This window comes from Poromitra crassiceps (assembly GCF_964638095.1).
Source record: "Poromitra crassiceps genome assembly, chromosome: 3".
Lineage (NCBI taxonomy): Eukaryota > Metazoa > Chordata > Actinopteri > Beryciformes > Melamphaidae > Poromitra > Poromitra crassiceps.
The window spans coordinates 60,296,393-60,318,033 of NC_139625.1; the positions used below are offsets into that span (position 1 = coordinate 60,296,393).

At 43.1% G+C, this 21,641-nt stretch overlaps 1 protein-coding gene across 1 annotated transcript in view; it reads left to right on the forward strand.

The window, feature by feature from the left end:
- The window catches only part of unc80 (unc-80 homolog (C. elegans)), a gene marked incomplete at both ends in the record, with an annotated part of 113,112 nt that overhangs the window by 51,282 nt on the left and 40,189 nt on the right, over positions 1-21,641 (forward strand). The window contains 14 exons of the mRNA XM_083633099.1: positions 3,813-3,948; positions 4,075-4,205; positions 7,906-8,083; positions 9,211-9,420; positions 10,812-10,909; positions 11,037-11,240; positions 13,014-13,121; positions 13,208-13,346; positions 14,508-14,689; positions 16,471-16,602; positions 18,487-18,673; positions 19,476-19,607; positions 20,123-20,266; positions 21,355-21,455. Coding sequence (XP_083489225.1) covers positions 3,813-3,948; positions 4,075-4,205; positions 7,906-8,083; positions 9,211-9,420; positions 10,812-10,909; positions 11,037-11,240; positions 13,014-13,121; positions 13,208-13,346; positions 14,508-14,689; positions 16,471-16,602; positions 18,487-18,673; positions 19,476-19,607; positions 20,123-20,266; positions 21,355-21,455 — 2,082 coding nt within the window. The remainder of the gene's footprint in view (positions 1-3,812; positions 3,949-4,074; positions 4,206-7,905; positions 8,084-9,210; positions 9,421-10,811; positions 10,910-11,036; positions 11,241-13,013; positions 13,122-13,207; positions 13,347-14,507; positions 14,690-16,470; positions 16,603-18,486; positions 18,674-19,475; positions 19,608-20,122; positions 20,267-21,354; positions 21,456-21,641) is intronic.

The window sequence follows — 21,641 nt, forward strand, 5'->3', positions numbered from 1 at the left end:
ATTCTGGTAGTTAAGACCGCCCAAATCCCGTTTGCGCAGGCATTTTGGCGCGCAGATGATTTTGGGACAGCTCTAATTTGCGCTTGCGACACGTGTTGTGATTTGAACGTTTGCGCACCCCGCCGAGAATTGCATCCCCAACATAATTTGGGGCTGTTTTAACTTAGCAATCAGGGAGGTCACGTCTACCAGACAATTATATCACTTTTAAACAGTTACATTTCTGTATAAATGATTACAAGTAAGCTCCCGTGAGGTGGGGATGCTTTTTTTTGCTACTGGGCGGGGGAGCAAAACTCGGCAGAACACCTGGCGGACGGCGCAAGGCGGACTGCTATCTTCACATGCCTTAAGGCACGCGCAAACTGATGCGCAAGCGCTATTAGGGGATAGCGCCTGCCGGAAGATGTAGCCCAATGAGTTTTGGCTCGACAGATGTGACTGGGGAGGGCATTCCAGAGGGAGGGGGCAGCTGCAGCAAGGCCCTGTCAGTGGCCCCCCTGTCACAGCTTTAGCAAAGAGATACCTGTGAGGGTGGGCGATATGACGATCTTAGATCGTTAACGATTAGAATGGGTCCACGATCTGCCTTTCCAGACAGATCGTTAGAATCGCGCTACATGCAGTGCACATTCTATCAGTTGCATTTCTATGTCTGAAAGACGCTTCCAAAGTTGTCCTCCCCTCCCCCTTTTCACTTCACAAAGTGCTGCTGCGGAGGACGACAACACTGAGGGGGGATTAGTTTGACACACACATACACACTTAACCAGGGCTCGACAGGACCTCCCGTCAGTGGCGTGCCTGACCAAGTTGGTGCCCTAGGCAAGATTTTTGCTGGTGCCCCCCCCCCCAAAAAAAATATAATAAAAATGATATCGCAGCTAATTCCACCACAAATACTTATACATTCACACAGAAACTGTATAGCTTTATGCATTTGAAGTTTATTGGAAATGGGAACAACGAACCAGTGCAAATATAAGAATTACAATATTAATAATATAAATAAAATAAGTGCAGGCTCAGAATCGCCCTTCCCCCACTCTGGGAAAAAGCTCCGAGTAGGTAGAAGGGGTTGCGGCCGCGCAGGGGGTGTGGTGGTATGGATTAGGGACCATGGTGAAAGTGCTGCAGCCCAGGCAGCCAGAAAGCCAGAATTAGAAAAATGATTTCACTATTATTTAAAGACTTAAGACGTTGTTGTGCTTATTTTTTGTCTACTATTGCAAAATAATAGTAGGCCTATTATCATGAAAAAGTATTTGTTAATTTTTTATTATTATTATTTTTTTTACCCTCTCTGGCGCCCCTAACGGTTCGCCTAATGGACGGCACGCCACTGCCTCCCGTCATCCCGGGGATGTTAAAAATAGCGTCAGGGACGATGGAAATTCATTTGGGGACGGAGCCGGGACGATAGTTGAAAAAATAAAAATAGCCTAAACACACGCTCTGCTCGTTAAAATGAACGGCGATGAAAATGACCCGAACGCAAATGCAACCTCTTCACATGCAACACACACACACACTAAACAAATATGCGGGTAGAGAGACAGGCAGATAGAGTAGCGCAAAGTTATTTTAAATGCGAGAAGGCAATATTGCTCTTAATCTGCTGTCATCCTGCCTCGTATTCGCAGGTGAGCTCCGTTTCCCCCTCTCTCACTCAACGCTGTTGTGTGTGTGTGTGTGTGTGTGTGTGTGTGTGTGTGTGTGTGTGTGTGTGTGTGTATGCCGAGCCGCGTGTCAGACAGAGCTGAGAGCTCTCTCTCTCCGTCTGTCGGTCTCTCTCTCTCACTCAACAATCACGTGAAAGATCACCCAACAAAAGCAACAGAAGGTGGACTCAAATCGCAGATAGCCCATACAGTATATATTCGTTCCATCGACCAACCCTACTGTAGCCAAAATAATAGTGAACCAATACATACTGTAGAGATAGATAGATAGATAGATAGATAGATAGATAGATAGATAGAGAGATAGATAGATAACGCTAGATAGATAGATAGATAGATAGATAGATAGATAGATAGATAGATAGATAGATAGACAGATAGATAGATAGAGCATGTGAACAACATGAAAATATTTATGAAACAAATTGTATTTTAAATTTCCAGGTTTCTCAGGACCATACGAACCCTGAAATTAGTTTGTACTTGTACTGTTCAGTAACTTGCAAAATAGTCTTAAAAACCAATATGAAAAAGAATCGTGATAAGATCGTGGATCGTGATCCTGCCTGAAAAAATCGTGATATGATATTTTTGCCATATCGCCCACCTGTGATGCTTCTTGTCAAAGTGGATATAAATTGTATGATCATATTCAGCCAGACAGCGAGATGGAGATTTACATTAGTGAGAAGAACTACTGGGGGGGCCTGCCCCCCATTAACTCCGCCCATGCCTTTCCCTCGCTTTTCCGCTGAGCCAATCACCTAAGCGATTGTGTTAGAAAGGTTATCTTGCAAATGGCGCAAAGGGTAGCCTCAAAGGTCAACCAGAGGATTCAATTCCTAGCCAGAATTTAAACTTTTATTAACAAGTCAGCCTTGGAAATTCTGGCGGGGGGCCCTGATTCAATGTCTGAAGAAGCTCTTCATCAGACACGGGTGTGTGATGAAGAGCTTGACCCTCGAAACTACTTTTTGGGTGCTAAAAATAAACCACTGGAAACGGAGCCCATGCAGTGTGCAAGCTGTTTTTATTCACTTTTTTCAACTTGAGCTCAGCACCTGCCCACTTTTGGATTTGGATGTGCGTGTCTTTCTCTTTGACGTCATCATAGCCAATGTTATGACGTCATGTGCGCTGCAAACGATGGCTATATCAGCCAGCATGACAGTACAAGCCACGCATCTCTCTATCGAGGAGATCCACTCTATCGACAAGATCGACAAGTTCGAGTCACGCTCTGTTCAATGCCACATAGATCAAGCAGATACCGAAGCGGACGTCAGCTCCATGCCAGAAGTGATGACTTCCAGGAGTTGGACGCCTGGACCACTCTCCAGGTCCATAAGGCATCAGTTGTGTTTACATATCGCTCGTCTTATGGGAAGAAGCCTTACAGGAGAAGACTATTGCCTTCTCCCCCACACTTTGTGTTGTCGCCACACAGTTGCTGTGATCGCCATTGAAGCAGTTGTTTCACCCCACCTCTTCCCCTGCCACCACCAATGTCATGACTCCTGAAGAATTCCCTATGGGGGATTCAGTGTTTCTCAATTGGTGGGTCGGGACCCAACATGCATGAGAAAAAAGTTATTCTACTCATTGAGGGCACTGGCGTCCGCGGCCAACATTACTGTCTTTCAGAGGCTGCAGCAGGCTCATCTTTAAAGCCAGAGTGAAGATACTGGTACCATATGAAACTGGAAGACCTAAGGCATCCATTGGTACCAACATGCCATGCTAGCTTGTTGCAAAGGGGGTGAAATGATGCTAAAACTTTAGGCTAAATTCTGAAAATTGGGTCGTGACTTACTGACTAAGGAAAAATGTGGGTCGTGAGGCGACACCAGTTGAGAACCACTCCTATACATCGCTGACGCCCTCCTCTCACATCTCAGGAGGAGTGTCATCATATCATGGAGTCATACGGCAAACTTAATTTGTTTATTGTATCATTAAAGTTTATTTGAACCTTCTTACTAGTCTCTCATTATTGAACTAAAATGTGTGTGTGTGTGTGTGTGTGTGTGTGTGTGTGTGTGTGTGTGTGTGTGTGTGTGTGTGTGTGTGTGTGCGCGTGTGTGTGTGTGCGTGCGTGCGTGCGTGCATGCGTGCGTTTTATCCACCCAGGCAATCGGCACGAGACTCAGCGAGCTGTGTCACTCAGACAGTGAAAGCCCGGCCAACATCCTGGGTTACATTTATGATGAGGAGACGAAGCGAAGAATGAGAAAAGAAGATGAGGAAGAAGACTATTTAGATGACAGTGAGTTGAAGGAGGAGTGTATTGTCCCAACAGCACAGCTTAAATTTTTTTCTTTTCTTTTTGCTTTAACTATACTTAAATTATGTTTAATCTATTAACTTTTTTCTTACCATTTCCCACCCAAAGATACTGTCAATCCTACAAAATGCGGCTGCCCATTTGCTCTCAAGATGGCCGCCTGCCAGCTGTTGTTGGAGATCACCACCTTCCTGCGAGAGACCTTCCCCTGCTTACCAAGACCGCGCACAGAGCCGCTAGTGGTCAGTAGTACACCTCAGTCTTCTGTACATAACGTGATGGATTTTCTCTTTCTACAAAGTCCCCATTATGGATGACATTCTTCTTTATCGGATAGTGGGTATCCCGTTAGACATAGAGAACAATCTGACGCAGAGAGAGAGAGGGAGGGGGAGAGAAGGACTTCTATTGTGTAGGATTGTTGATTTGGATCATTATAATTAAACAATACACACGAGAGGGATGGAGTGCTGTTCTAATGTAATATTGTCACGGCTGTGATTCAGTCATAGGCACGAGGCCACAGGCTGTTAGTGTAAACAAAGCTATTCATCAAGTAATACTCACATTTTAAGACAACAGACGCCAAACAAAAAATAGTTCCCTCAGGAGTGCACTATAGGAGTTCCAGGTAAACTTGCTGCCTGCAGTTTCCCGAATGCAAGCTCGCTAAGCTAACGTTAGCTACTTTGAGGTTAGCACATATGATTTCAGCTTACTGTTCATAATTAAGGTCAAATGTATCCATAATAGAAATCTCGCGTGCTCGATTCCTAGGCTCACCCGTTGCACGGGTTCGCCCGCCCTGCAGCTCGCCCACTGCACATCGCATACGCAGCTTGGCCGCTACATGGCCTCGCCTGCTCTATGACATCACTGATGACATCATCACTGATGACATCATCACTGAACTTATATAGCCTCAGCCAGGAAACGGCATAGCTGTGGCCGGCCAAAATTCTGCTCACTCACACACACACACACACACACACACACACACACACACACACACACACGCACGCACACACACGGACACTTATCATTCTTACTATAGATGGTTTTCACCAGAGTGCAACCCCACAGCACAAACTGCAGAAATATTCACTCGACATCGTTACTTTTGTTTTCGCCGCTCAGCTGTATAGACGGTTTTCACGGAATGGTCAGTCCTGCACTTGAATGTTTTTTTTTCTTTTATGTCCATAGCAAACACTGCAACAGGAAGTGAGCGGGGGTTCAATTTAGAATGTTTTTGTTGTCAAGTTAAAACCGTCTATAGGAGGATAGATAAATTGCTATCCCTAATAGGTGCACGAACACTGTTTGTACTCATCCTAATCACGGTTACAGGTGTGAAGCAGAGTGATATACACACAGTGAAGCGCCCGTGATGTTATCCTGAAATATCGGCACTCCTGGATTGCCTCTTGTCCTATCAAATTGCTCGACCGGAACTAACTGTTGTATAACTAACAAACCTTAATTAGTTGTTGATGATCATTGTAAGCAACTGACAATGAATAAAAAAAAGATTATGTCACACAGTTCTTAAAATACCAGCAGTTAAAATTAGGGATGCACGATATATCGGCAATCATATCGGTATCGGCCGATGTTAGTAATTTTTTAATATATCGGTATCGGGCCGATGTTGCAATGTTAATATCGGTTATCGTTATCAGCCAAATTCTTCACATTGAGATGAAATAATCCAGTAAATCTATGATTTATGGGCTTTTACAAATGTTTTTGAAATAAAGAAATCCATGACTTTTTCAAATTCACAGTGTTTACATGTGTTTTACAGTATGTACAAAATTTGATCATGATCATAGAAATGTGTTTTTATACAGATCATATCGACATCGGTAAATATCGGTTATCACCCATAACAGCAATGTTAATATCGGTTATCGGCATCGGCCAACATTTTCATATCGGTGCATCCCTAGTTAAAATGGTTCCACTGTTAAAAAGATGAGACAATGACAATGGGGAAAGTTAGAGGATTTAATAATTAACAAGGCTAGGTCGAAACCTAGCATATGGCCAGCGCGGAAAAGCGTTGATGACCCTCATTGTTAATGTGGAGGGCTCTGTATACGTCAGATCGGCAATACGTCAGTTTGTAGTCGCCAGATGTTCCCGCCTCCTTTTAGGGGGCCAAAACACAGCCTCTCCCCATTGATTTCAATGTAAAATAGCACTACCCCAGAAAATTCTAGAAAAATAACAGAATCAATCTCGTTTATTAATGACCCCAAAACACCATGACATGACAATATATTACAACTCGCCTGGCCATAGAATGGGCAAGATACATCGGAAATATTACTTTGACCCATCTAAAATCATGTAACTCATGACCAGTCTCTAGCCCCTTCTAAACATGCAGTGAAATCTGGATTATGACCAGCTGCTAGCCGGTCGGCCTGCATGTTTAGAAACAATTATCCACCTTATGCGCACTCCCGCGAGTGCGGATCATTACCATCTGAGCCCCTAGTACAGGATCCGCATTGTTGGCAAAACGGCTGTTGTTTAACACCAGCAGCTCATGTTCCGGATCATGTATGTCTGAGTGGGCGGGTGGTTGTTTACAAACCATTAATGTCCCTGTGCTATTTAATCATTTAATGAATGGACGTAGTTACGTGGCTGGATTATTTGGAAGAGAGCCAAATTAGGTGAGTAAACAAGTACAAGTTGAATTGTTTCTTCCTCCCCTATCTGCCAGTTTAAAAATGCAACAAGGAGATGATAGCCTACTACTTAGCCTACTGCATAGGCTAAAGTACCCGCTAACGTTCACGTAGCCTATTAATTAATTAATCGTTCGGGCAATCGCTTATATCAACGAATTAAACAAGCAAACTCACGGTTTCCTCAAGTGCTGCAAACGGCTTGAATGGTTTCTTTTCCCACCCATATCGCACCCCCCTCCCCCTGCCCACTCTACTCGCCATCGGCAGAAAATACGGACCATTTCCAGCTGTTTCTAAACAAAGACTCCTCATGTCTAGAAAGGTAAAACTGGAAAATATCCTGCTCTGGCTAGCCGGACATGGTCCAGACTTCATGTTTAGAAGTGGCTGAGTGACCTACACACGTCCGCCTGTTGCTAATTCTCTTCTGTTATTTCCATCCGTCTTTTGTGTTGCTGCCTTCGGCTCTGGTGAAATAAAATCGACCTCCTTGCTCAGCCTTGACATGACGGGTTTCAATTGTTTTGAGAGAGAAAAAGTCCACTGCTCGGGAAACCCTTGTGTGTGTAATGTCGGCTCCGCTAGGCCGGAGGCAGGGGTTTAGTGAAGCCGCGGTTCAACATTCCTTTGGACAAGGCCGTTTGTAAAATTTACCCAGGTCAATAAAAAATGAATAATCAAAACCAGCAATCAGAGTTCCTAAAAGTCCAGATAAAACCTAATCAAAATGTCCGAGGAGGAGAACGCTCTAGGTGCTGTGGTAGTTAGAGCAGTCCAATGTAGCCTATTCCCTGACGTCCCGTCACAGCACTCTGGCCCGACCCTTAGCTGGCTGTAGAGCCGCTGTGGAGGAGGAGAGGACACCTTCAGACAGGAGCCACTTTCAAAGAGCTTGGGTACACATGCACACAAGGCTTGGTTCAGTCACTTTACTTTACTTAGCTTAATAGAGTGCGTTGAACCAAGCCTTTCTGTCCATGGCAACTCGTCCGGCTGCATCTTGTCAGGCTGCGTCTCAAAGTATGCATTATGTAGCATTATTCAGTGTGTAGTGGAACAAGAATCAATGCAGAATATGTATAAGAAAATATATCAAAATATATGCAGTATGAAATAGGTGGAAAAATTACAAAAATATCAATATGCAATATCAATGAGAAGGATGGGAATGGGAATTGACAGGACATATAATATTAATATTATATTAATATTAATACCATTCACATGTTGTCAGCAGGACCTTGACAGCTGCCGTCTGCGTCTGGACCCGGAGCTGGGCCGGCACCGGTACGAGAGAAAGATCAGCTTTGCGGGCATCCTGGACGACGAGGACGGACACGACTCGCTCAACAGCAGCAGCCACACGCTCAAGTCCGACACCTGTGAGGACAAGAAGATCCAGGAGCCTCAGGGTGAGACACACTGTGACATGGCAACTTTCTCACACATATGTGCCCTTTTTACAACCAATTGCAAGAATAAAATGTCTGCCTTGTATATTTTTGGAGTCCACCGAAATCTAAAATATGAACTTTTCTGAACCAAAACACGTTGCACATGTCACATGTCTAAAAGCATTTTACGTCTACAATCTCAATGTAAATTTTAAACAAAATGGCAGTTAATTTGAAAACCTCGCTGCTATTCCAATGTCAAACACAAATTAAACAACTTTGGTTATGTTTAGGCAAGTAAAACAACTTGGTTATGTTTAAGCAACTAAAGCAACTTGGTTATGTTTTTTTCCTTCGATTTCCCCCCATTTTCTCCCCAATTGTACTAGGCCAATTTTCCCCCTGCTGCTCCACCCCCCTGCCAATCTGGGGAGAGCCGAATCTCTCCATGCTTCCTCTGACACATGCGCAGTTGCCAGCCGCTTCTTTTCAGCTGACAGTGGAGAGCTTCACTGGCAGGACGTAGCACGTGGAAGGATCATGCTATTCCCACCAGTTCCCTTCCGCCCTGAACAGGCACCCCGACCAACCAGAGGAGGTGCTAGTGCAGCGACCAGGACACATACCCTCAATCCGGCTTCCCACCCACAGACACATCCAATCGTGCCTGTATGGACGTCCGACCAAGCCGGCGGTATACACGGGGCGCGAACCTGCGACCCTCGTGTTGATAGGCAGATAATCTACTACTACACTACCTGTGTGCCCACAACTTGGTTTAAGGTTAGGATTATGGTTTGAGTTGGGGTTCAATTGGTGCTCTCTCGCTTGCAATCCCACGCCTACACCTTATGCATCCGGGACGTACTTCAACAGGAGACCGTCATGAACGTGAATATTAACATTATACACATCATTAGACTGACGTGTATAATGTTAATATTCATGACACGTATCTATAAATGTGATATGCAACATGTTTTCGTTCAGTAATGTTCATGTTCTCTCCTAAATTCTCTCCTCCCCATTCTCTCCTCATTCTTTACCCTTCCCTCTCCTCGTCTGATCGTCTCTCTCTCCATTCCCACTTCCCCTCCTTCTCTCCTCTCTCCACCTTCCACTCCCCCCCCCCCCCTCTTCTCCAGCACCCATCCGAAAGATTCGTATCGGAGGCTCCCGGCTGCTTCAGATCAAAGGGGCCCGCAGTTTCCGCGTGAAGAAAGGCGGCTCGCTGTCCTCCATCCGGCGTGCGGGGAGCCTGAAGAGCACCAAGATGTCGCGCCAGGACTCCGAGTCAGAGAACGAGGAGGGGCTGCTGTCTCAGACACAAAGCAGGGACACCGTCACTGACATAGGTCACACCATGCTGATGACATCACTGGTCCTTTAAGGCTCATTTATACTCTATTTTCATACGAAAATAAATGCGTCCATTGCATACTTTCATGCATCTTTCACGTCGGTATCATGTTAAGCAATACATATACCAATGGGCAGTAGAGAGTCAAATGCATGAGTTTATGTGTGGTTCTGCTGCATTTCATGCGTATCCGTAAGCTTTCAGAGGACGGACAGAAATGAACGCAGAGTACGGACAGAAGGCTCTGTCCGTCTCCGTCTCCGTCTTTAACGTAGAGTATAATTGGGCCTTTACTCTGCATAATTTATCATCATGGATACATCAACGTCTTGCTTTACATTGCATTAAATACACAGCATGTAATGTTTATCATATAGAGAGATTAATTCCAAAACAACATACAGTATATACTGCATTTTTTATTTTTTATTTTTTTATTTGAATTTAACCCCCACCCACAGGAACAACTTTGAGAACCACTACCACTAACAATAGTACTGATATGAGATAGAGGCTACCAACTGTCTTGGCCCATAGCCTAATTTGTTACAGTAATTCTGCCAAGAGATATATAACCTTATTGATGTTTAAAAACACTATCTGCTATGCACCTTTAATTTAGAAAGCAAATCTCCTTGGGTTCCCATCGATTGATTGATTGATTGATTTGATTTGATTTGATTTTGGATAAAGAATAACAAAATCTAAGGGATGACATGAAAAAGTGTAAACACTTATTTCCATCATGGTCTTATAAAAACATGACATACAGTAACATATAAACAATACAGAACAATCAAGGATAAGAACAAGAGATATAAACCAACATAATATAGTATAAGTACTTCTCCTAACTTTGCTTTTCAGATTACGTACAGTTATTTTCTAATCTGCTACACTAGCCCTCCTGTTCAGGCTATGAATGTCCCAAACAAACTGAAAGTACTTGGTGAAATAATTAGGACAAAGGTCATCTAACATTATATAGACAACATATAGAGCATGACAAGTTTCAACATTGAATTAAAGATGTAGCTAAAGTCCTCATGGTCTTCTTGTCCAGGAACTTAGATATTCTTGTCAAATACTTTGTCCTTGAGTGAATTTTCCCAATTACAGAGATGGTCATAGCTTCACTTGTCACACGCTGATCCAGTTGACTTCCCAGATATGTTACACAACACTTTTCTTGTAACATAACACCATTACATTCTACCGAAAAACTGGGTTGGTTCCTTAGTTTATGCTTTGTTCCTAAAACAATACATTCAGATTTTCCTAGCTTATTGTTGCATAACCATGTGCTTACATTTTCCCAGTGTCATGAGAGACAAAATGGCAGATGTTCAGCTGTAAAGAGTTGGGTGTGTTTGTTTCATGGTACAGGCAGTCCCTTTAGCACCAGTGAACCCAGCATTGAGCCAGAGGGCCAGAGCTCCGCGGGAGCGGAGGACAACTACAACCGCAACATGTCATGGCTCCACGTATGTCTCTGAGTGTTTATGTGTGTGTCAATCTGTGTTTCTGTCTATTTGTGCCTGTGCATGTGTGTACCTTATTCCCTATCTTCTCTCTCTCTCTCTCTCTCTTTCTCTCCCCCTCTCGGCACAGATTATGATCCTGCTGTGCAACCAGCAGAGTTTCATCTGTACCCATATAGACTTCTGCCACCCCCGCTGCTACCAGCACCACAGCCGCTCTTGTGCCCGTCTGGTTCGCGCCGTTAAGCTGCTTTACGGTGAGATGGTGGACAGCCTGAGAGAAGACAGCGCCTCCTCTGGTAACATCGGGGCACGCGCCAAGAAGAACAAAGAGGTGTGTTTCATGGACAAACAGGGGGATGCTGTGATGAGAATGGCAGGTTGGAGTTTTAATAACTTTTTTCAAGAAGGGGCTAGTTTCCATCAGAGACCTATACATAGATGGTCATTTCACATCCTTTGATCTTCTGAGGAGGAAATTTGAATTGCCTAACACGCATTGGCTCAGATACCTACAAGCCAGGAACTATGTTCGATCAAAGATTCGTGATTTTGTAGTTCTCCCAAACGAACATGTTTTTTTTGATGTGATGTTAATCCCCCCTCAATCCAGGCATCTTATCTCTAGATTTGTGTGTCTGTTTGATGACTGTACTGTATCAGGGCCCCTACTGAAAGGATCAGGGAGGCATGGCAGGAGGAACTTGATGTTGACTTGTCTGAAATTATATGGGACAGGAGTCTACAGTGTATCTATAGTCCAGCTCTGTTCAGTTAACAGCAGACACCAACTGATCCAATTTATGGTCACTCATCGTCTTCATTATTCAAAGTCCAGGTTTCACAAGATCTACCCTTCTGTCTCACCACTATGTGATAGCTGTCGGGTGTCAGAGGGTACATTGTCCCATGCTTTTTGGTTTTGTCCTTCACTGTCTGGATTCTGGGCCAAAATATTTGATTGGTACTCTAAGGCTTATAAAGTGACGGAGGCGGAGGCGGAGCTCGCCATCTTCGGCTGCTCAGAGTCCTCTCTGCTCCTCCCTACGGCTATACAACAGTCTCTGACGCAGGGGACGACTATCGCCAAGAGACTCATTTTGAAGGAGTGGAAGTCCCCCTCTCCACCTTCTTTTCAGCTATGGCTGACAGACATGGTCTCAGTTATACATATGGAGAGACTTCAGTTCCTGAGGACCAATTCATGTAGGAAATTCACAATCACAATCATCTGGGACCCATTTCTAGACTACTTAAATGAGGTTAAGAACGACAAGTAACTTGCTCGGCTGACTTCTCATGGACCCCTTGCATGGGATTCCACGCACATTTCTTACAAGCACATGGGAACTTGATGCGGCTGGTAGTGCTATTTTGTAATATTAATGTTGGTATATGTATGTTTTGTTTGTTTTTGTTTTTTGTCTGAGCCTGTTTTTGTTTTCTATGTTCTGAAAATTATAAAAAAGAAAAGAAAAAAAAGATCAGAGGCAGAGCTGCTCTGGAGGAAGAAATGATTGATTGATTGATTGATTGATTGATTGATTGATTGATTGATTGATTGATTGATTGATTGATTGATTGATTGATTGAGTGATTGGATTGAAAGAGCCACAGTTTTTCAGAGCAAAAGTTAGCTAACAGCATGAAAATCTGAATAAACACATAAATTCCAATGGCTTCTTTTTCCATTAATTCATCATAGACATTGGAAGGTCAGCAGCTAGTTAGCTTAGATAGCTATAGGCTAGTATAGCTAGTTTGAAATTGGATGCTCTAACTAGGCTAACTAGCAAACCTAGATAACTCAGAATGGCTTGATTTCATAGTTTCAGTTACTAGCAGAGCGTGGTTTAAATCAACCAATAAGAGTATTACTGCCTCCACAACAGAACAGAAAAACACTGATTTGTTTGTGAATAAGGGAAACATTGTAGATCTCTCTTTATGCTTGTTATACATGTATGGTGATTTTTATTTGTAGGTATTAGCCTATTTGTTGTCATAATAAAGTTTGAATGCATTGATGGATGGATAGATTAATGTACCAAATTGAATGTTTTGTGGGTGAATGGTTTCATAAAGTGTCTGTGTTTTTTGCCTGCAGTGTTCAGACAAGTCCTGCCTGAGGACGCCGTCCATGAAGAGGAGACCCACTGACTCCAGTGCGGAGGGCAAGAAGGACACGGGCATGCTCAAGTACATCCGCAACCAGGTGACAACACAAGCTATGAAACAACACAAATGAACACATGAACACATGTCACACCCTGTAACTGTATTGGTTGCCTGTTTCCTCAGGTGATGAGTTTGGCACCGGCTCCTCTCTCTCTACTGATCAAGGCAGCTCCCATCCTGACCGACGACATGTACGGAGACATCCAGCCTGCCGCCTGGGAACTCTTGCTGAGTGTGGATGAACATATGGCCGCCGCTGCTGGTGAGTCAACCAACAGACCGGGTACCGCTGTCATGTTATGGTGCCCTCGCCCTTCAGGTTTTATAAAAGCCCTTTAGAATTTTAGATTGATATAAAGTTATATAACATAAAGGCACCTAAAAATGGTCTAAATATTTCATTCTGGAAAAGCTGTCTCAGCTTTGGGAATGTTTAGTTTCCTTTACTTGCAGAGTGTGAAAACAATCAAAACATCAAAACCTAGAAATGGTGAAATAATACATATTTATGGAGATTTATTTATGACTCTTTTCTGACTCTTTGCATTACATTACGTCATTTGGCAGACGCTTTTATCCAAAGCGACTTACAATAACACATTTTGTCAACAGTAGAGAAATCAACTACTGTACTATGCAACACAATCTATGACGGCTACAACTTTTTGAAGGAATAGAGTAGCACCTGTAGAAAGTAGTTAGAGAAGGAATGATTCCCCCCCCCCTTTTTTTAAAGAGAGATGTTAGTTCAAGATGGGCCCAGGTGGAGCCTGGGCCCAGAGTCGCAATCAGGATGCATGACATTTAAGCCCACGTAGCGGAGGAGAGGTGAGGCGTCCTGCATTGGTGGAAGAGCGGAGGGAGCAGTGTGAGGTTTGGAGCCTGACCATAGATTGTAGGTACTGTATGGAGGAGCTGTCTGGTGTACTGCCCTGTAGGCCACTACCAGTGTCTTGAATTTGATGCGGCCCGAGACGGGAAGCCAGAGAAGGTCCCAGAAGAGGGGAGTGACATGAGAGAATTTAGGTTGGTTAAGCTGCAGCGTTCTGAATGAGCTGAAGCGGCCGGATGTCAGAGGCAGGTAGGCCGGCCAGAAGAACGTTGCAGTAGTCCAGGTGGGAGATGACAAGTGACTGGACCAGGAGTTGTGTCGCTTCCCTCGTCCCTTTGCTTGGATCCAGACCTTTGAATTTGTGCACTCCACCGAGTTGGTTGCTTCTGGTGTGGCATCATGACATGCAACAGCAATTTCTCATGTTGAAAACAACATTTGGTCTGATCAGTGTCGATGGGGGACTGACGATTAGCCAGTCAGCGCAACGGGCGGGACTAATGCTGTTGTTTACTTCCTTTCCTCTTGCTTTTTATGTCTTTCTCTCTTCATTACTCCCTCCACCACCACCCCCCAACAAATTCCCTCCAGCCGCCATGTTCCTCCTGTGTGCGGTAAAGGTTCCTGATGCAGTGACCGAGATGATGATGGCGGAGTTCCAGCACCAGGAGGCCTGCCAGCGCATCAACTCCATCCTGAAGTTTTACACACTGTGGCGTTTCCGCTACCAGGTGTGGCCGCGCATGGAGGAGGGAGCCCAGCAAATCTTTAAGGTATGGAATCATGATAAGAATGTGATGTTGTAGGGATCCCCTAAGGGAAATTCTCTTCCATGTCGGTAAGACTTTATAATAACGTTTAGTCATAAGTCATTTATAAGCCTTTAGTTAATGATGAACTAATCACTTACAAAACATGAATATACATGTGTAGATGATTAATTAATGCTATGTTAACATATTACAAATGTGTTGTAAGTCATCTATAAACTTTTAGTAAATTAAGTGTTCCTCACCTGTTATAAATGATGTGTAAATAATTTACAATTAATTTACAAGGCTTTCTGCATCCCCTAATCTAAAGTGTAAACCATTCATCACACATAAATGTGTTACATACAAGGGGGTAGCTCTGTCAAAATTTAAGCCAATGTGGAAGTGCACTTAAACCTGCATTCTTTCGAATGACCTGCAGGGGGCGACCCATTGGTCTGTGGACTTCTGTTTTTTGATGCCTCATGTATGGCATTTTGGCGATTGCCATCTTGGATCTCGACACAAGTCCAGGGGTTTCCCACAGAGCACGGCCTGCTATTGGTCCGTGATCATCTGTGTGATCAGTGGACAAGCGACATGTTGATCACACCCCAAAACATAGTCTGTAACTACAACATAGCCTGAAACTAGCGATTGAGACATAAACTCATTAGGAGAGTGTTTACTGAGGCCATACTTGAGGCTTCAAAACACAAGCCCACAAACCAATGGGTCGCCCCCTGCAGGCAAAGAGGACACTTTCACATTGGCTTCACTTTTGACAAACAGAGCTACCCCCTTGTATGTAACAGATTTATGTGTCATGAATGGTTTACACTTTAGATTAGGGGATGCAGGAAGCCTTGTAAATGAATTGAAAATTATTTACACGTCATTTATAACAGGTGAGGAACACTTCATTTACTAAAGGTTTATAGATGACTTACAACACATTTATATATGTTAACATAACTACAAATGTATATTCATGATTTGTAAATGGTTAGTTCATCATTACCTAAAGGCTTATAAATGACTTACGACTGAACGTTATTATAAAGTGTTACCTTTGTGTCTTGCTTGAGGACAAGGGATGCACCACCACCGATACCTTTTTGTTTTTTATCTTGCTTTTTGTTGTCTTGCTCTTCCTGATGTTTGATTCTGATTGGATCAGTTAGATCTAGTTCTCTGTACAGTCCTTTCAGACATTTGTGATTTTCAGGATCATCAGATATTTTCTCACCCATATCAGCCGATATGCATTTTTGTGAGAATCTTAGTACAAATGCAGGTGTAAAACAGGCTATTCTGACATGCTATTGCCTACTGTTAAGTGTTAAGTGTTTTTTTAAGCAAAAGCCTATGTTAGTTTTATTGTTTTGCTAATTTGAAAGTTATAAGTGACAGATAATATCAATACTATCATGACTGTCACTATGTTAGTTTTATTGTTTTGCTCATTTGAAAGTTATAAGTAACAGATAATATCAATACTATCAAACTGATGTTGCTTTTTATCGACACAGGGTTTGAACTTGGTTCCTACAATTGAAGGACCGACTCTCTAAACACTATGCCACAGTGTCTCCTGTTTGAATACAAATAATAAGTCAATAAAGGTCCATGAAACATTTAAAACAAGCGCGGAGGGGGGAGGGGGATCTGAATTGGACAATGATTGTTATCATCATATATAATAACTGCAACTCCACGGCATTAACAACTGATTGAACCTGATTAACAACTACGTCACCTCCACCCATTTTGCACCCATTTCTGTCCCCGTTTTGTTTCAGATCCCTCCGCCTAGCATCAACTTCACCCTGCCGTCTCCTATCCTGGGCATGCCTTGCGTCCCCATGTTTGACCCCCCCTGGGTGCCCCAGAACACCGGCAGCGTCCAGGACCCAATCAATGAGGACCAGTCTGTAAGTCCCGCCCCGTTCACCTCGGTTACCAATGATGGGCTTACAATCAGCATGAAGGGAAAAAAGGTGTAATAGCAGGCTCACACATATGCTTATTTATTATAAGATGTAGCTAATGTATGCATATTACTTTAATCATAATAACATATCCCATGCACACTATATTATTAGACCTGGGTTGGGTAGTCAATTTACTTTTTATTTAGTCAAATTGATTTTCTTCAACGTTTGAAGAGCCTAAATAAAAATGAAACTGTAATTGGTAAGGTTTTTCAAATGGGTTTCATGTCAGTAACTTTTGTGAAAGAATTGGTGTAATCTTTTGTAATATATGAGTCTGATTGTGAAATTTTACCTTGGATTGATGAACTTTTAAAAAGTGAATTCTCCTCAACCCTGCGACTGACTGACTCGTAACACGATGCCAACACGATGCACTTAGACTGTTCTGATAGCATTTGGTATTGCTATGGTGGTGGTGTGTAATGTAATCCCCTTTGTTGCCAGTTGTACCAAGAAATCCGCTACAAGCAAAAAAGAAAAGAAAAAATAAACGGTCAATTGAAGTAGTGAATTTCTTGGTGTGACCTCTTTTCCCTCTCTGTTGTGTTTCTTTTCAAGCATGATGATCAAAATACTTTTATCTAGATTTTGATGAAGACTTGAGAGCACGTGTTCTGTAATTTATCTATCGACTGTCTTTGTTTTTAGTACCCAACATTAATTCAGTCAGTCCATGCCATAGTAAGTTGGGATTTATGTACGGATGTTTGTATTGATGCATCGTGTTACCGCAGATCATTAATGACTGAAGATAATTTTATTTTTTTCATTGAGTGTCTGAGCCATTGAGAGCTAGAGGAATTCCATCAGGGATCAAAAGCTAAGGGAATTGCAGGGGTCATTGTGGGTAGTTGCATCTTGATTAGTAACACACACACCACTCAGTAGTTTCCTAGCGCTTGGTCTGGTTGTAAACAAAAAGTAAAACATCACGGCATGCTTCCGACATTCCGACATTTTGTGTTTGTCGTGTTGTCTATGCATGGTCATTGGATGAGAATGACTTTGCTGTGTATCTTTTCATATCATGCGTTCAGATGATTTTTGATATGTACGTGTATGAGCTTTTATGCAAGATACAGTAAACTCTCCTGACAAATTCCAGTCCCCCAATACATTTATTTGTGTCACAATTTGTCATGTTTAAATCTTTTTTCTTTTGTGTAATACTTTAATATGTTCGATGCTGTACATGTATCCATCAAACATATCTGTTACTCTGGATGGCATTAGAGCATGAGTTACATGTGCTGGAGGAGAGTTACTGTATTTCTGTGTTGTCCAGTCATTTTTACATTACCAAATGTTCACCAGATAACAACAAGTCTAGCGTAGCTGTGCACATGACTTCGTGAGAATCTTGTATAGAATGCCAAAGTCACGCCCTCTTCTGGGTTAGGCATACCAAGGGATTCCATCCACCATTTATTTTTCCCTAAACATTTCCTAAAATGCTGATAATAATAGTTGTACTTGGTCAAGCCAAGCGATTCAGCGACTATATAACATTTCACTCTGACCAACAACAAAAAACTTTTCCGTCTGAGTGAAATGTTCTATGGTCTTGTCTGATTCTAAATATAGCTGAATCACTTGGTTCGACCAAGTAAAACTATTTTGATAAGCATTTTACGAAATGTCTATGGAAAAATAAACGGCGGATGAAATCCCTTGGTTCCTATGCCTAACACGGAAGAGGGCATGACTTTGGCACTGTATTATCTGCTACACTTCCTCATTCTGAACCCTCTGTATGTCTGCGCCCGCTGTGCCTCCGCCCCGTGCCGTACGGCTCACCCACCCTCCGTACCGCCCTTGCAGAAATCGTTCTCGGCGCGGGCGGTGTCGCGCTCCCACCAGCGGGCAGAGCACATCCTGAAGAACCTGCAGCAGGAGGAGGAGAAGCGGAGGCTGGGCCGCGAAGCCAGCATCATCACGGCCATTCCCCTGGCCCACGAGGCCTGCTACGAGCCCACCTGCAGCCCGCCGCCCGAGCAGGAGGAAGAAGGTGGGGCCTCCATCCACACAAACACACTCTGGAACATGGGGTTGGGGAGCCTGTTCGGGGGGTGGGGGGGGGGGGGGGGGGGTGGAGGGGGGTGGGGGGCTGGGGGAATAGCGTGATCCTCCCACGTGCTGCATCCTGAAACTGAAACTGTAACCTTGTGCGGCTGGCACGTGTATCGAAGGAAGCATGTGCTAGTCTACAACTCTCCCCAGGGGGTGGAGCAATGCCCGGGACAGCAGGGAGAATTGGCCAACTACAATCCGAAAAAAGTCTGAAAAAAATGTATAAAAAGAAACGCTGTACAACATTGGGAGGGAGAGTTGTCAAATATCGCCCCCTTGCTGTTTGCGTTCAAACCTGTCCATCAGAAGGAATTGGATGGTTTGCATATTTCAAATTACACTACATGACAGCAATTACTCCTCTATTTCCTGTTAAATGCGGTTAAATTCAAAATCAGTATCATAGAAGCAGTAGACTCCTGCACACTGACTTCACTTAAACAAGACTTTTAATAAATGACAGAAATACAATGTTTCATTCAAACGACCTTCATCTGGTATCTCAGATACCAGATGAAGGTCGCTTGACCGAAACACTGTATTTTTATGGTTTAACATTTTATTCAATGTATTCAGTTTGCTTATCCCTTGTTTTTTATTGTTATTTTTCTTGTCTTTTATTTTTTATATAAAGCGCTTTGTTTAGAAAAGTGCTATTTAAGTGATTAATATTAAATTGATTGTTGTTTTTCCTATATCTATACTGCTGATGTCTGACATTGATCCTGTCCTCCCGCCAGCAGAAGAAGTGGTGAACCTGGCGTCTCGTCGTCTGTCCGTCAGTCCGTCCTGCACCTCCAGCAACTCCCACAGGAACTACTCTTTCCGCCGGGGCTCCGTGTGGTCTGTCCGCTCGGTGGTCAGCGCCGAAGGTAAGTTTTTGTAGTTCATTCTTAAGTTTCTGTGTTCCTGTGCACAGAGAAATGTCCTTGCCAGTTGCAAATACTCTTTGTTGCAGCCCCACTTCATGATTTAGGATGATAAGACAGGTGTGTTTTTACCTATAAATCTTGCCTAGGGTAGCCATGAACTAACTTGACTCTGCCAAATGAGGGCAGTATTGTGTTCACAAGAAAACAATACCGCCCCCATCTGGCAGTGTCAGATTAGCACTGAACTCCCCATGGTCATGTCAAATCTATTATGAAGCACTTTATTTATAGCAGATTATCCTCACTGCTTTACAAAGAAAAGTGTACACGAAAATAAAAACAAAGAGTAGTAAAGACAGTATCCAGTAACATTTTGCATTGAAGACTCTTATAGGGTGTTTTATTTTATTTTTTTCAATTTAAAAATTATATTTTAGAGAAATGTTTATATCTATATATCTATATATATATATATCTATATACTGTATATATATAAATCTTATGTTCTTTGCCAGACGAAGAGAACACGACAGAACACACCCCTACTCACCACATGCTGCAGCCACCCCAAGCCGTCTTCCCAGCATGCATCTGCGCCGCCGTCCTACCCATAGTGCACCTCATGGAGGACGGGGACGTTCGAGAGGACGGCGTGGCCGGTAGGTGTTATTGTCACCTACTCAAATATATTTGATATAGATACAGTATGTGTACTGTTTACCATGGATGGCATGGTGGCTCAGTGGTTAGCACTGTTGCCTCACAGCAAAAAGGTTCTGGGTTTGAATCCCGGTCCGTCCCAGGTCCTGTGTGGAGTTTTCATGTTCTCCCCATGTTTGTGTGGGTTTCCACCATCAAAGTTATGTTAGCGTTATACACCTGTCAGTGCCCCTGAGCAAGGCACTGACAATCAAACTGTAGTTGGTCCCCGGGGCGCTGCACTGTGGCTGCCCACTGCTCCTAGTTCTAGGAAGGTTCCTAGTAAGGGATGGATCAAATGCAGAGGATGAATTTCCCCACGGGGATAATAAACAGGGTATCCATGGGGTCTTGAAATGTATTAAAAGTTGATAAATCAATTTAGGGGAAATTAAGGCCCTTAAAAATTATTAAAAAGTCTCAGTCGCCATTTGAGAGGTACTGTATTACATTTTGTAGCTATTGTGTTGATTGTGTTAAATGAGCATATCATCTCATCGATCGCAGACCCCTAAATTGATAGGGGTATCGTATCGTGGCAGACTTTGTGATGTCAACAAATAGCGTATCATTGTCCAACGAATCTATAATATTGTATCATGATTAAACTGATTTACACCCCTATCGCTGATGTGACGAAAGTGGGTTGTGGTCTTTAAAAAGGTCTTAAAAGGTATTGAATGTAATTTCGGGATTCCTGCATATACCCTGAATAAAGATACACAAACTGCATTATATTGCCTCACTGAAAGTTGGAATAAATTATCTTAGCAATACAGTAAGTGACCCAACATGGAAACATTTTATGCTAGATTTAGTTTTAGCATACAGTAGCATTATTGGTCTTTTAAAGCTTTAAAATTGTATTTATGGTGTAAAATAATTCAGTAATTGGGGTCAGTGAATTATTTTGTTTTTGCATTATTAATGGAATAAAAGAAAACATTCAATCATATTTTTTCTGATGCAAAATGGGTTTCCTCTGCAATTAAATGAGGCTTGTGCGAGCTTGCCATAATGGAACATTTTGGTCCTCACATTTCCTCAGTGGGCGCCGTTGCGCAGCAGATCCTGTGGAACTGTCTGATTGAAGACCCACCCCTGATGCTGCGGCACTTCCTGGAAAAACTAACTGTTAGCAACCGACAGGTAGGAAAACCTCACACACACACACACACACATGCACGCACACATGCACACACGCATGCATGCACGCACGCACGCACGCACACACACACCACACACACACACACACACACACACACACACACACACACACACGCGCACACACACACACACACACACACCTCAGCTCTGATCAAGTTGGTTTTGAAT